The sequence below is a fragment of the Rhinolophus sinicus genome, linkage group LG07 (genome assembly GCF_036562045.2).
Source record: "Rhinolophus sinicus isolate RSC01 linkage group LG07, ASM3656204v1, whole genome shotgun sequence".
NCBI lineage: Eukaryota > Metazoa > Chordata > Mammalia > Chiroptera > Rhinolophidae > Rhinolophus > Rhinolophus sinicus.
In genome coordinates this window covers 64,900,021-64,915,238 of record NC_133757.1, presented here as the reverse complement: position 1 = coordinate 64,915,238, position 15,218 = coordinate 64,900,021, and the positions used below count along the sequence as shown (strand labels likewise).

Here is a 15,218-nt window from a genome sequence, read left to right as displayed (position 1 = left end):
TATTTATTAAGTTTAAACTCTGGAATTATTAGAATTATTTTGCAAATATTTTTTCTTCATAATTGCCTGTTTTCATATGTATTCAGTACATTTTTAATTAAAACATGGATGCAATTTTGATGGGTCTTAAGAGGCACGAAGTTGAGTAATTAACAAATCATCTGTAATTTGTTTCTATTTTTTTCTTCTGTGCCCAGAAAATTCTGAGCTGTATAGCTCTAAGAAGAGAAACATTAATTCAGAAGAAGACAGTAGACTCTCAAGAATATATTTGACTCTTCACCATGCGGTTAGGCAAACCTAAGGGAGGTATTTCTCGGCGCTCAAGCCAAGGAAAAAGCTCTGAGAACCAGCGCAAAACAGGCCGGCAGCGGCAGAAATGGGGCATGACCATTCGGTTTGATTCAAGCTTGAGTAGACTGAGAAGAAGCTTGGATAAGAAGCCATATAAATGTACTGAATGTGAAAAGAGTTTCAGTCAGAGCTCTACTCTTTTTCAACACCAGAAGATCCATACTGGAAAGAAATCCCATAAATGTGTTGATTGTGGGAAAAGTTTCTTTCAGAGTTCTAATCTCATTCAGCATCGACGGATCCATACGGGGGAAAAGCCCTATAAGTGTGATGAGTGTGGAGAAAGGTTTAAACAGAGCTCAAATCTCATTCAGCACCAGAGAATTCATACCGGAGAAAAGCCCTATCAGTGTGATGAATGTGGCCGATGTTTCAGCCAGAGTTCCCACCTTATTCAGCATCAGAGAACCCACACAGGGGAGAAGCCCTACCAGTGCAGTGAATGTGGCAAATGCTTCAGCCAGAGCTCTCATCTTCGGCAGCACATGAAGGTGCACAAAGAAGAGAAGCCTCGCAAAACCCGAGGCAAAAATATGAGGGCCAAAACTCACGTAGTATCATCTTGGAAAGCTGGTATAGGAAGAAAGTCAGTGGCTGGTCTCCGCTAAGTAAAGGGCACTGCTTCAGCTCTCTTTAAAAAATAGTAATAATAATAAAAGCTGTCTCTTTTAGAACTGGAGATAACTTTATAATAGAGCACTTAAATATTTTATCCTTTCCTAGCATGGAGATGTCGGGAGTTTAATGCTATTGGACTGAAAGAAATTACGTGAGTCCAGCTGTCCTCATTTGTTTTTTATGTAACCTAGAGTATAAAGAACTAAAAATATGTTTTGAGAGCATATAAGATCCTTGACCTCATTTGAAATTGTTTCCTGCGTCATTTTGACAAAAACAATCATGTTTAATGACACGTGTGTAAAAGTGCAGGAATTCTGATGACTACTTGGTTTTAGGACTTTCTGTTGAAGGAGTAATTAAAAGGAAAAAGAAATTAATTCCATTGGTTTTGGAGTTCTGCAACAGATGAGAAGATTTTATGTTTGTAAAGTTGTAGCGTATTAATCATTGGTTTGTAAGTATAACTCAAGATTCAACATACTAAAATGTATTCATGTTCACAGATTTTTTAGTCAACAGGGCACATCACTTTATATTAGCTTTCTTTTATTTCTTCTGCTTATGGACAGTTAATTAAAGGAGTAGAATTTCCCTGTTTTTCACCAAATTCTTAGTAAGAGATACTTTAGAAGTCAAAGTGAAAACTGAATTAGATCACAAGTCTCATCCTACTAGTACTGTTCTTTGTGATGGTTACACTGTGTCACTTGTTTTCCAGAAGTTGGGATGGATTTATGTTGATCCGTTCTGGGCCTTTGACTTCTTTTAGCATTCTCATGTGCTCTGATAAACTGAGCTAGCATTTTAGATCTACATGAATAAATAATTAAACCATGTTTTACCAAAACAATCTCAACTTGCTAATTAAAAGTCTATAATTTACATACCTCCCTGCCTTCCCCTTCGAGAACTGGTAACCCTGATTATCTTAAATGTTTTTCCAATAGCAAAAGTCATTTAATTTAAATGTCAGTGCATTGTAGCTCAGTGTGTAGATTTTGAAATCTAAATTAACCTTTTGTGAGTTATATGAATTATTTACAAAGTCTAGCAAACATATTACTTAGCTTCCTTCGGAACAGTGCTAAGTGTCAGACATCCTGATCAGCCTTCAGCTCAGGTTTTAATTTCTATTGAATGCTAACATTCTTCGATTTTTTTTTTGTGGGTCTTTTATAATGCCAGTTTTTATTGTATTAATGACAGTTACTCATAAAAAAAAATTTTTTTAATGGAATATTCTGTTTATTTTTCTCCTGGGAAATTGTTTTAATGATTTAGACCATCTGAAATCACAGCTTTTGGAAGAAGCACTTGTTTTGCCTGTTTTTGATTTCCTCAAACTTGAACTTTGCCTCCCACCTGGCCTTGCACTGAGTGCAGGGTCATAGAAGATGGCCTTGTTGACAACAATTTCATCCAGCAGGATGTCCACAGAGAGTTTTGTGAGTATGAGGTGATTGCAGTTACCTTTTACAACACACTTGATCTTTGACCGCTTAGCAAGTGTCCTGTTCATTGCAGCCAAGTTACTTTGTAGCAGGTGTGTGGCTATGGGGCCATTTTGAGCATCTACCATCAGTGTTATTTATAGCAGTTTTGTGTCTGGAGTAACTTCTGACTGGGACCAACACCACTGTGGGGACAGAGCCCCAGAGAGCAGTTTCCAGGCTCTCGGCCTCACATGGAAAGGTGCTGGCTCGGGTAGTAGATGGCTGTCAGCTGTGGCTAATTGACCGTCAGCTGTTACCAGTTAGCCCCTGATATAACTTGCGGCTGCGTTGGTTGATCAGTCAGTCGGTTGGCAGGCAGAGAAGCAGACAGCAGGTTGCAGGTCGTGTGGCTCCAGCCGCCAGTGAGACTATAGTGGTGTGACTCCCCTACCTATGGCTCCATAGGTGTTCCTTTTTGGCCTAGCCATATCCTGCGTTCTTATGTGGGGAGCGGGACTAGAGACCCCGCTGGCCACCTTGCACAACAAATAGCGCAGCGAGCAGGGTCTCCCGCACAACAACCACTTTCTTAAATTTGATGAGTTTTCCAACTTTACAGCAACCACAGGGCCCTGCAACAGAAAGACCTCTAAAAATTGTTAGATTTCATAGTTTAAATTTTTATCCTAAGTAGACTTCTATATTTGCCATAAAAAAGAAAGCCAATACTGTTCAGATTTTCATGTATTCCCAGTTTGGCTATGGTTTGCATTTCTTCTTAGAACCCTAAAACTGGGAGCAAATAGGTCATAACATTTATGGTAGCCTTCTGTAATAACTAACATGGCACTGCAGCCTTCTGCTCCTTTTATGAGCATCTTAGGAGGAAGAGAAATCACAGCTGCTTTAAATTAATGAACTAATGACGATGTTCCACTACTAGAAACTGCGTAACAGTAGAATGTGAGTCTGGTAGGCACTGCCTCTTTGAAAATATGCTGCCCCTCAATACCCTGCTGAATTTCCACCATAATAGGTTTACCAACTGAGTTATGGCCCAGTCCTTATACAAGCTCTGGATGTTTTATTGGTGAGAGCGGGGAGTACAGGAGGGAAGCTCCAAAATAATTTATTTTAAATACTGATAAAATTTCTTCCACCCTACACCAATGAATAAGATGTGTTGTTAAACATCCTTGGCTTCTGGTGGCTCATTAGTCCAGTGGGATAGAGCACAGTGCTCTTAACAACAAGGATGCTGGTTTGATCCCCACATGGGCCACTGTGAGCTGCGCCCTCCTCAACTAGACTGAAACAACTACTTGACTTGGAGCAAACACACTTAAAAGTTTAAAAAAAAAAATGCTTGGCTTCTACATTCTTTTATTTATTTACTCAATCATTTAATAAGAGTAGTCAAAATAAAACTGATCAAGGTAGCCTTAGCTTAAAGGAACTTAGGATAAGTAAGTCATCAAGTAGAGAAGTTGGAAAACTAGAAACAAGTAAAGCAAACAGGATGCTGTAAGAGCACTGAGGAGGGACCTCTGACCCAGAGTGCCAATTTCAGAGTGCATCAAAATCACCTGGAGGGCTTATCAAATTATGGGCCTCCTCCCATAATTGCTTATTCAATAGGTTTGGGCTGTAGCTGGATATTTACATTTCTAATAAGCTCCCAGGTAATGGCGACATGCTGGTCCAGGATGCACTTTGAGAACCACTGCTATGATGTGCTCACGTAAAATGGTGTCTTAAGTCAGTTAGATACGTAATACTAATCTTTGATAAGGGTAGGCAGGATTTAATGATGAAGACTTTGGGCCCAGGGTTTTACCTACTTAGGTTTACATCATGGTTACCTAGTAATTGGGCAACTTGAATTTTTGTTCTTGATTAAATTGGAGAAGATTCCTGTGGTTGAGTTGTGGAGGGTATTAAATGAAGTAATGCAGGTAGAGAGCTTAGCATAAAGCCTGGGACATTGCTGAGAATTTACTGATTAACTTAGGTCTCCAAAGGCAGAGTAGCTATTGAATCAAATCTGAAATTGTCAGTGACAAAAGTATAACTCCCATAAATTTAAACATGAGTTTTTGTTTGTTTTTTGGCTGACTTGGGACTCTTGGAGAGAAAGGATACTTCCTTTTTTTTTTTTTTTTTTTTTTTTAGAAAGGATACTTCTAAAGGGAAGAACCATCTAATAAATTTCTAAGGGAAATTTTAGAACCTGTATGAATTTTATGACAGGTAGTAGGAGTACCTCTTCAAAATAGAAGTAACATAACTACAAACTATTCCCCATGTTAGGGAGGCAAGTAATTTCATTTTGTTGAAGTAAATATCTGTCGAGCACTGGCCATGTATAAAAGACTGGTAGGAAAGTGAATTACATTTTTTAAAAAGGTAATTACAGTGTGATTGCCTTTCAAAATGGAAGAATTTACATCTGGTACAGGAAAGAAGGAAGGGTCCTTGAAAGGGATGGCATTTATACTAGGGAATAGAAACCCAAAGGGCTGTAGAGGCCAGCAGCCTATGAGATGAGTGAGTGAGAAGTGAGGAGTACTGAAAACCGCAGTGCACCTGCCCATTGAAAGGACAACCCTGACTGTCAAACCAACCACTGCCATGCAGAGATTCAGACCCAGATAATGCCAGTTCTTGTGATTTTTCAAGAGAAATGAGAAATCTAGATTTTAAAAGACAACCCTCCTACTAACTTGCCACACCTGAACTAGATTTTTAGGGATGTAAAGGCTCTGTGTGTTATCTGCATGGGAGTGGGAGGAAGAAAGGAGGAGAAAGGCAGAGGTACATGATGGAGTGGAAGCTGCAAAGCACAGAAGAATCTCAGCACAGCAGCAAGTAGATGCCTTATTGACATTCCAGTTTCATCCAAGAGTTGCGGAAGGTGAGGCTGGAATGGGCCTCAGGAGAGCCTTAAATAGCAACCTTAACACTTTGTATGCAGGCATTTTCCCGCCAAATTGCGTCGTAACGCGGGGCTTTTTTAACATTTTCTCGCCAAAATTAGACTTTCCGTAAAATATTCATATCTTTCGATCTATTTGATATTTTTCTATGAAACTTTCAGTGTTTTAGTTTAAAAAGAGGTCTCTATTTACTTTGCAAAATTTTTGCCAGTTCCAACTAGAGGTGATATGACGAGTTTACTCATTTCCCACAATTAAGAAACAGCAACCTTTGATAAGATGAAAGTTTTTAGAGCATAGGTTAAAAGACAATGAGTCAGTGAAAAATAACCATGTTGCTAGAAGAAAAACTACCCCAGAACAGACCCAGTTGGCTAATTGGACCTCCTGCCCCAGGCTTCAAGTCTTACCTCCTTCCATTCCCTGCCCCACACTGAAAGACTGCAACTCCGCACTGCTCTGGAACTTTGCTTATTCTGCTTTGACCAATATCTATTCTGAGAGTTAGGCCTCCAAGACGTTGACCTTGAAATTGATAAATGTTGCGGCTGAAAGATGAGAAAATATAACTTAACTATAAAACACAGTTCTTAGTTGGCATTCCTTGTGGTAAAACCAAATACAAGTAGAATCATTACAAATTTTGTTTAAAGGAATAGCATCTAATGAAGTGACGTGTTGGGATTGTCTTCCAGAGGAAACAGTATGTTGGGTAAGCAAAGACCCAAGTGCTCCCCCACATTTCCCAGCACCCTTATAGTCAGGTGAGAAAACAGTTCTGGCCATTTGTAAGCAAAAGTAACACTTAAAAACCATTGGGTGATTCTCCATGCTCCCACTTCCCATAATGGAAGGATCATTCCAGATAGTTCCTGAGCCCCTTGCCAACCTGCACAAAATCGATATTAAAAATATATATGTGTGTGTTATAAAGCTTGTAAAGTCCTTAATGCTCCAGATCTGGTTTGAAGGGGGTAAACACAAAGTATTGGGTCATTGAAAAGTTGGAAATGACATTAAGTTTTCTAAAACTGTACACTCTATCTGTATTTTAGAATTCAAAGAACATAAAAGAATAAGGTCATTAAAAAGTAATCATCCAGTTTAGAGGACAGTGAGGTGAATGGCCTTCCAGGTCCCTTCACACCATGAGACTCTGATTCCTTAAAGTTTGATGTCATTTTATACATTTGTTCTTTCATTAATTACTTAATTCATTCAACAAATATGTGTGTACCATGTGCAGGCTAAAGACTGAATTATGCCATGAGCAAGGACCTCTGAGAGAATAGGAAAGATTGAATGTGCTACTCTGCCTCCTAATTTGTCAAGAGACCTCTAAAGCACATATTTTTAAAAATTTGGAATAAGGGACAGGCATGCTGATTTAAACGAAGCTTTTGAGATCAATGTCTTTCTCAGATTCGAGAAAGCCTCTGGTAATATACTTATGTTCAAGGCAATCTGTGGGTTCCCTAGGATATATATATAATAAGAAGCCTCTCCATTCCGTGGGGTTAAAAGGCTCAATGTCAATTCAAGCAGGTGAGTCAAAAGGGCAATATGATGATTTGGGGCAAACAGTCATGGACAGAAGTTAGGGTTCAGTTAGGAAACCAAAATTACTCTATTCCAAAATATGAAGAGTTTTAATATAGCTGATTAGACTTACTATCTCTGTATTACCCTGTTTGTTTGTGTGGATTTTTTTTTCCACTTGAGTCCACCAGTTTGTGTTTTACCTGTATTTAGTTTATTAAAATAATTGGTCTGGTTTTATTTCTGGCTGGACCGTGACTGAAATAATAATAATGAACAGCAAACTTAAAGTATGAAGATCTACAGCTTCTTACCTATCAGATTGGTATCATCCAAAAGTGTAAACCCTATTCAGTTGGCGAGGCTGTGGAGAACCAGTCATGCTCACACGTTGCTGATGGGAATACAAAATGTTGGAACCCCTAATTTGGCAATCTCTAGTAGATTTATGTATGCATTTCCTCTTCGACCTAGAAATTATGCTAGGAATTGGTCCCAAAGACACAATACCAAAAATATAAAGTAATGTACACACATGGCAGCACATTTTTACAGAAAAAACTTGTTTTTCACTGGAAGACTTCTGCCTGCAATGTAAACATATCATGTATATGTTCAATGGTGGGTTTATTTTTCATGATGTCCTCACGACTTTTCAAACTGTAGTTGGACCACACTTGTTTTCAGAGGTCAGCTTCCCTCGCTGTATACAGGACCCAGAAACGTGTTTAATAAGTGTTCTTGAGGAGGTTAAGTGTCACCACTGATGTGGATCAGCGATTCAATTCCTAGGCTCAGTTGGAAACACTGCAACGCAATGATGGCACTGTGTGGACAAAGGAAATAGGAAAGTATTAGTCAAATTTTCAATGTTCTGGGACACAGCTTCTTATACTTCTTTACATTACTTAGAACTGTCACTAGATGGCAGCAAAGGAGATATAATGTAAACCCACAGGTCATTTTCCTACATTTAACCTATATTTTTAAAAATCCCATCCTCAAAATGTTGAAAATTTAAGACCACTCTTTATAGTCAAATGGGATTCAGTAAAATGTCTTTGAAGACACAAGCATAATTTTTTTAATTGGGCACATTTTAGTCAAATTGCATGAATGTCATTTCCACGGCACCTTAGATATTAAAAAACATAAGCATGGGGGATAAATACATCCTTTTCTTATCCTGTAGAAAAAGAAAAATCTAGAGTGTTCGCTAAACAAATCATAGGTATTTTCTCTGTTCCCCTCACCTTTGCTCTCTGTAGCCAACTCCTTGAAAGATTTGTCTATATTTCCCCCTTTCCTTACCGGCTATGCTCCTCTCCGTCCATTTCCATCAAGCCTTCATCCACCACTCCTCAGAAACACTCTTTCCAAGCATTCTCCATGAACATTGCGCAGAAGAGTGGCACAGGCCATTGAGAGGAAGGCTCGAAGGTAAGGCTAGAACCCTATGGAAGCAGAAAGCAGTAGTAGAGACTAATGCCAGAGCTTTAGTTGGGAGAACCGTTGGCGTTCCATAGTTTGAACTTTTTATCATGTGCATGTATTATATTTAAAATACAAATGTAAAGCCAGTTACACTTTTTAGCAAAACAGAGACTGGGAACAGTCTGGGAAACGAGATGGGGTCCCAGAGCAATGTTGAATACAGGTGCTCTCTCACCTTAGCTTGGTGGTGAGAAGTACTAAGCAGCATTGCATTTCATAAACTTGCTTTCTCATCTGGTATTCCCTAATTCTTTCCTGGTGTGTTTCTCCCACTTCCAAAAGGCTGATCCACATCTGAGAGCCTATGTATGGGAACATGTTTGTGTTCAGCAGTTGGGTGCATCTGGGTTGTCTGGGGGAAAAGGGGAGATTATTGCATGTAAGAGGCAGTGTGATACAGAGAAAGCTCACTCAATTGGAATGATTAGTTCTGAGTTCTGGATCCCGTTCTGCTGGGAATAGCCATGTGCCTTTAGGCAAACCAGTTTTCCTTTCTGGCCCTAAGTCTTCTGATCTATCAAATAAAGTCAAATTTGGCAGTTAAATCTGTTGTTTCAGTTGTTATTGTATGGTGGCAAACTGCTAAGGACTTTTCGCTAATGTCAGCTTTGACTAACTAGAGCAAAATACAGAGAGGTAAAGATGTTTAAAGAGTTGAACCAGTAGTCCTTAGAATGGATGGGAGCCAAGGCAGCCAAGGGATCCCAGGGTCATGGGCAAATCTTTAAGGGGCTGCCATTGGAAGTTCACAGCTCTAGCTACTAAATGCCAAGTAGCTGTGATGACAGCTGTGAAGATTTCATGAGTTTACTGTGTATATTTTGCAAGGGGAAGTAGTAATACCATTTCCAACAACTGAGGAAGAAAGAGAAGAAGGAGGATGAGGGAGGGAGGGAGGAGAAAAGAGGAGATGAGATGAGGTAAGACAAGACACAGGAAAAGAATAAAGAAATAGGACTTACATCTTAGACAATTTCCAATTTTCCAAATTAGTGATCTAATAATATTTTAAGTAATGGTAACATTACACTGAACATATAACTTTCTGATGTGACTACTTTGAAAGAAACTATCTGTATATATCTTTGTATTATATTTGTATCCATTCTTACAAAAATACTGTTAAATTTTTTTATTTTTTTCAATTACAATTGACATTCAATATTTACATTAGTTTCAGGTGTACAGCATAGTGATTAGACATTTATAAAATTTACGAAGTGATCCCATAAGTCTATTACCCTCCTGCCATCATACATAGTTACTCAAAATTATTGACTATATTCCCTATGCTGTACCTGGAAAATAATAGGGAGGTTTCTCGAAAAATTAAATATAGAACTACCGTATGATGGAGCAATTCCACTTCTGGGTATTTATCTGAAGAAATCCAAAACACTAATTTGAAAAGATATTAAATTTTCATGTTTATTGAATAAGGTCTTCTAAAGACTTCTAGTAAGCAAATAAATTATATCTGCTCAGAAGTAATAAAATTAAATGTATTTAAATTCACACTTAATTGAGAAAAGTTACTCACAGACAATTTTCTCTTAAAACATCTTAAGCTAACTCTACTGGTTTTTAAACATTCCTTGTGGGAGAATTTTTAAAACACAGTTTTCTAACTTTGCCTTTCAGATTGCCTATTTCCACTGTGAATACATTATTTTGTTCTTTTCTCTTTATTCAGAAAAAAAAGTACATGTATATATAGATACAGATTTTTTTTTTACTAACAAATAATTAGGAGAAAATATTCCTTTATATTAATATTCTGGTTCTTATTGAAATAAATTTGTTGTAATCCTATTACACTCAACCTTTTTTGCTGAACTGCTGTTTATCATCTAGTAACTCTTAAATATTTTGTGAACAGATTGTGGGCTTTCACTGGTTTAATTTGTTCTAATTAAACATAATTATTATTCTGTTTTTCGATCCTCCGTAGTGGAAACCATTTCCCCCGACATCTTGAAAGCATCCTCACTTTCTGTTACCAGTAACTCAGGACCAGACCAACGGTGACTTTTCCTGAGCCATGGGATCAGTTGTCCTCCAAGGGGTCCTGGTTTCTTTTCCTGGGAAATAATATTGGAGATACAAATCTGGTTACTATAGTGCACCTGGAAGTCACAAAACTGGCGAAGGCATGCCTTTTAAGGTTCTGTGCTCGCACTGGTTTGTCTTTTTCAGTTTAAAAAGTTATGTAGCCACGTCCTACTCAACAAGTACTTTTATCCACCTCTACAACTTCTACTTTGTAGACACTGAGCTGCTGCTCGCAGATGCAACCATAAATGTGCAGTCTGTGCCCCTCTTTGTATCTTTTAATCATCAAACACTGACGGGCACTGTACCAGGACTGCCAGTATGGGGTTGACTGGGCCTGCCTAGGCGCTCTCTGCATAACAGAAAAGTCAACCATGAAACAAAGGATTGCATAAGATGGGGGTATGTACAAAATAGAGACCTGCACTGGCTACAGCAGGGCACTAGGGATGAAGAGGACCACCTCAGGCTGGGTGGTACAGGGAAGGATTTGTCAGCACAGTACAAGGGTGCAGGGGAGGAGAAGCCACCCCAAGGTGGAAACAACGTGTAAAGGTACAGAGGGGTAAAGGAGCATGGAATATTCAGGGGGATGTGCATAGCCCAGTGTGGCTCTTGCTTAGAATGTCTGCTGGGGCGTGAAGATGAGGAGGAGGAAGTAGGGAGGGAACAGATCAAGTGTGGAATTATGTCCTAAAGACACTCTACAGCATCAGAGTGGTTTAAGTAGGGGCAAGGTAGACCCAGATTTGCATTTTTTATGGGTTTTTCTGGCAGCCTGGTAGAAGAATGTCTCAAGCATGTAGTCAACTGCATGTTTCACAGATTCTTTTCAATTTCCTTTTCTTGACCACTTTCTTATGCTGAGGTCATGTTATTCCAAATGATGATATTAATACCAATTGAAAAGTCATAAATTTTTTTATTTTTTTTTTGTGATTGAAGGGAAATTGACTGGCTTATGTCTGTTTTCTGAAGCTGGCCTTTTAAACCTCCAAAGCCCCATAACCCAAGCAAAGCTTATATAATGGATTGAAGGACTCTCTTGCCTTCTATTAATATTTATTACCTTGATAAGTAATTACTTAATACCTCACCTGATTCCAGAAAAGATGGTAGATTTAAAAAATACACAACAACAACAATATTAATAGAATGGCCATACTACATAGCAGTGTCTAGTAGTTTCTTTTTACCTCCCACTGAAATCTTCACGAAACACACATGAGAATAAAACCCCACAATCTCACTAAGGCTGCAGAATGATAGACAACTTTTTGGCAAATAAGGCTGGATTATGGAAAATTCAGCCCAAGCTTCATTTAGCCTCATGCTAACGCTTTGATTGATGAAACAAAGACCACTTAAGAAAAACACTTAAGTCTTATAATAGTTTCCTAGGGCAGCTGTAACCAAGTACCACAAACTAGGTCACTTTCAACAACAGAAATTTTTTCTTTCATATTTCTAGAGGCTAAATGTATGAAATCAAAGTGTAAGCAGGGTCTCTCTGTCTCTGTCTCTCTCTGTCTCTCTGTCTCTGTCTCTGTCTCTCTCTCGCTCTCTCGCTCTCGCTCTCTCATTCTAGGAGAGAATCTGTTCCATGCCTTTCTCTTAGTTTCTGATGTTGCTAGAAATCCTTGGTGTTTCTTGGCTTGTAGACACAGCATTCCAAACTCTGCCTTTATGTTCACATGGAATTTTCCCTGTGTGTTTTTATGTCTGTGTCTCTCCTCTTTTTATAAGGACACCAATCATAATGGATTGAGGGTCCACTTTACTTCAGTATGACTTCATCTTAACTAATTATACCCACAATTACCCCATTTCCAAATTAAGTTACATTCTGAGGTTCTGAAATGGACATGAATTTTGGGAGGATGCTGTTGAACTGAGTACAAGTTCTGTCTCTTGTACTGCTCCTATGACTGAAGATCAGTGAGAAAACCAGGTACCACAAATTTAGTGGCTGAAAACAATCCTGTTCTGTTAGTCAGAAGTCTGGGTGGGCTCAGCTGGGTTTTCTGCTTAGGGTCTCACAAGACCAAAATCAATGTGTCATTCAGGCTGGGCTAGTATGTGGAGGGTCTGGGAAATAAACTGCTTCTAAGTCATTCAAGTTTTTGGCAAATTCTGCAGAGTAATGGAACAGAAATATTTTCCTGGAATTAAAAAAGGTAAGTAAACTTGAGTTGAGATACCACCAAAAGTAGATCCCGAGCAAGAATGCATATACAGGTGATTTACATGGAGGAAATCCCAGAGAATATAAGGGAGGCCCCTGGAAAACCTGCTATGGACTGAATGTTTGTGATCCCCAAAATTTATTTACTGAAGCCTAATTCCCACCCAGTATGGTGGTATTTGGAGGTAGGGTGATTAGGGAGTAGGGTAGAGCACTCACAAAAGGGATTAGTGCCCTTATGAAGGAGACTCAGAGAGCTCTCCAGTCACTTCTACCACATGAGGATCCAACCAGAAGGTGGCTACCTACGAACCAGGAAATGGGCCCTCACCAGACACTGAATCTGCTGGCACCTTGATCTTGAAATTCCCAGCACCCAGAAATGTGAGAATTAAATGTTTGTCATTTAAGCCACTCAGTCTGTGTTAGTTTGTTATAGCAATCCAAACAGACTTAAGACAAAACTGCTAGAAGGAGAAAAGGCTGAGGACAACTGGAACTTGATCCAATGAGGACACTGAAAGGGGCATGTAGAGTCTCTTTCCCAGCTGTCTGTCTGAGGGCCACCAGGAGAGGCTTTTATCCATCGATCCTGATAGGGCTGCTGTCTGGGGCATTAAATCTATCACCACTTCCAGATTGTGATGGTGCCTATGTGCTAGACAGTGGGCTGTAGTCTATGATGTCAGGTATACCCCAAAATAGAGGGCAAAAGACATACAGGACATTTCTGAGGCGAGATGTTCTAAGTGTGAGGTTATTAATGATGGATTCAATTTAATTTTTTGGTTATTCCAGTTCAATTCTACTGTGGTCCAAGAACAGACTTGCTATAATTTCTATTGTTTTAAATTTGTTAAAAGTGTGTTTTATGACTCAGAATATGGTCTGTCTTGGTGAATGTTCCATGTGAGGTTGAGAAGACTATGTATTCAGCTGTTATTGGATAAAGTACTCTATAAATATTGATTATATCCAGTTGATTGATGGCGCTGTTGAGTTCAACTATGTGTGTTCTTACTGATTTTCTGCCTGCTGAATTTGTCCATTTCTGATTGAGGCATGTTGAGGTCTCCAACCATGATAGTGGGTTCATCTGTTTCTCCTTGCAGTTCAATTCGTTTCTGCCTCATATAGCTTGATGCTCTGTTGCTAGGCACATATACATTAAAGATTGTTCTTGGAGAATTATGGATTGTCCTTTATCCCTGAAAATTTTCCTTCCTTTGAAGTCTGATCTGTCTGAAATTAATATAGCTACTCCTGTTTTCTTTTGATTAGTGTTAGCATGGCATATTTTTTCTTCATCCATTTAATTTTAATCTATACATATCTTATATTTAAAGTGGATTACTTGCAGACAACATACATCTTGTTTTTTTATCTCTATCTCTTTTTTAATTGGTACATGTAGACTATTGACATTCAAAGTGATTATTAAGATAGTTGGATTATTATCTATCATATTTATTTGTTACTGTTTTCTATTTGTTGCCCTTGTTCTTTGTTCCTATTTTTAATTTTCCACTCTTTTCTGCCTTTTGTGGTTTTAATTGAGCATACGATTCTATTTCCTCTCCTTTCTTAGCATATTATTTGTACTTTTAAAATTTTTTTTAGTAGTTGTCTGAAGTTAGTGCTATACATCTACAGCTAATCAAAGTCCACTTTCAAATAACATATACAACTTCATGGGTAGTGTGAGTACCTTATAATAACAAAATAATCCTAATTCGTTCCTCCTGTCCTTTGTATCATTGTTGTCATTCATTACACTTATACATAATTTTATATATATATATATATTTATTTATTTATTTATAATATATATATATATATATTATATTTATAATATATATAATTTATAATATATATATAATTTATAATATATATATTATATTTATATATATATATGTATATTATATATATTATATATAATGTATATAATATATATTATATATATTATAATGTATAATATATACCTAAACATACATAAGGATACATAACTGAATACATTACTGGTGTCATTATTTTTAACAAACTGTTATCTGTCAGATTAATTAATGACACAAAAAATAAGAACAACCATCATTGTGAATCGCCTGAAGTCTAGCTGAACCAAAGCCCTACAACTAAGGACATACAGAAGAAGCCACTTCAAGATTGGTACAAGGGGCAGAGACACAGAACAGGCTGGTCCCACACCTGTGTGTGAATATTGAAATATGAGAGGAATGTCTCAGCTGTGGAGGTCCCCTCCAGAGGAGCAAGGGGTCCCAGATCCACACTAAGCTCCCCAGACTAGGGTTCCACTGTCAGGAAGAGAAGTCGCCATAATTTTCAGCTGTGAAAACCAGTGGAGATTGTGGCTGAGTGAGACAAGGGTGGCTGCAGTCCCAGACGCTACTCTTAATGGGCTCATGCACAGACTTAACTCTCTCTGTGCTCCAGCACTGGGGCAACAGCTCAAAAGGCACCAGAGATATATGGGGAGGTACTGAATTGTTTGGCCTTAGGGTGACGGCTGGAGGGGCAGCTTTCTCCCAGATGGAGTTGCTGGCAGAAGCCATTGTTCTTTATTGAAACCTCATCCATCCCAGTGTG

At 38.4% G+C, this 15,218-nt stretch overlaps 2 protein-coding genes across 2 annotated transcripts in view; both read left to right on the top strand.

Moving 5' to 3' along the window:
* Positions 1-333, top strand: part of RASSF4 (Ras association domain family member 4) — a 44,627-nt gene extending 44,294 nt beyond the window's left edge. Inside the window, exon 11 of the mRNA XM_019710292.2 lies at positions 198-333. Within this exon, the coding sequence (XP_019565851.2) occupies positions 198-207 (10 nt within the window). The 3' untranslated portion in view covers positions 208-333. The remainder of the gene's footprint in view (positions 1-197) is intronic.
* ZNF22 (zinc finger protein 22) lies at positions 285-8,922 on the top strand. Its single transcript, XM_074337301.1, has one exon. It carries the CDS (start codon positions 285-287, stop codon positions 960-962), a length of 678 nt encoding a protein of 225 aa, XP_074193402.1. The 3' UTR covers positions 963-8,922.
* The last annotated feature ends 6,296 nt before the right edge of the window (positions 8,923-15,218 follow it).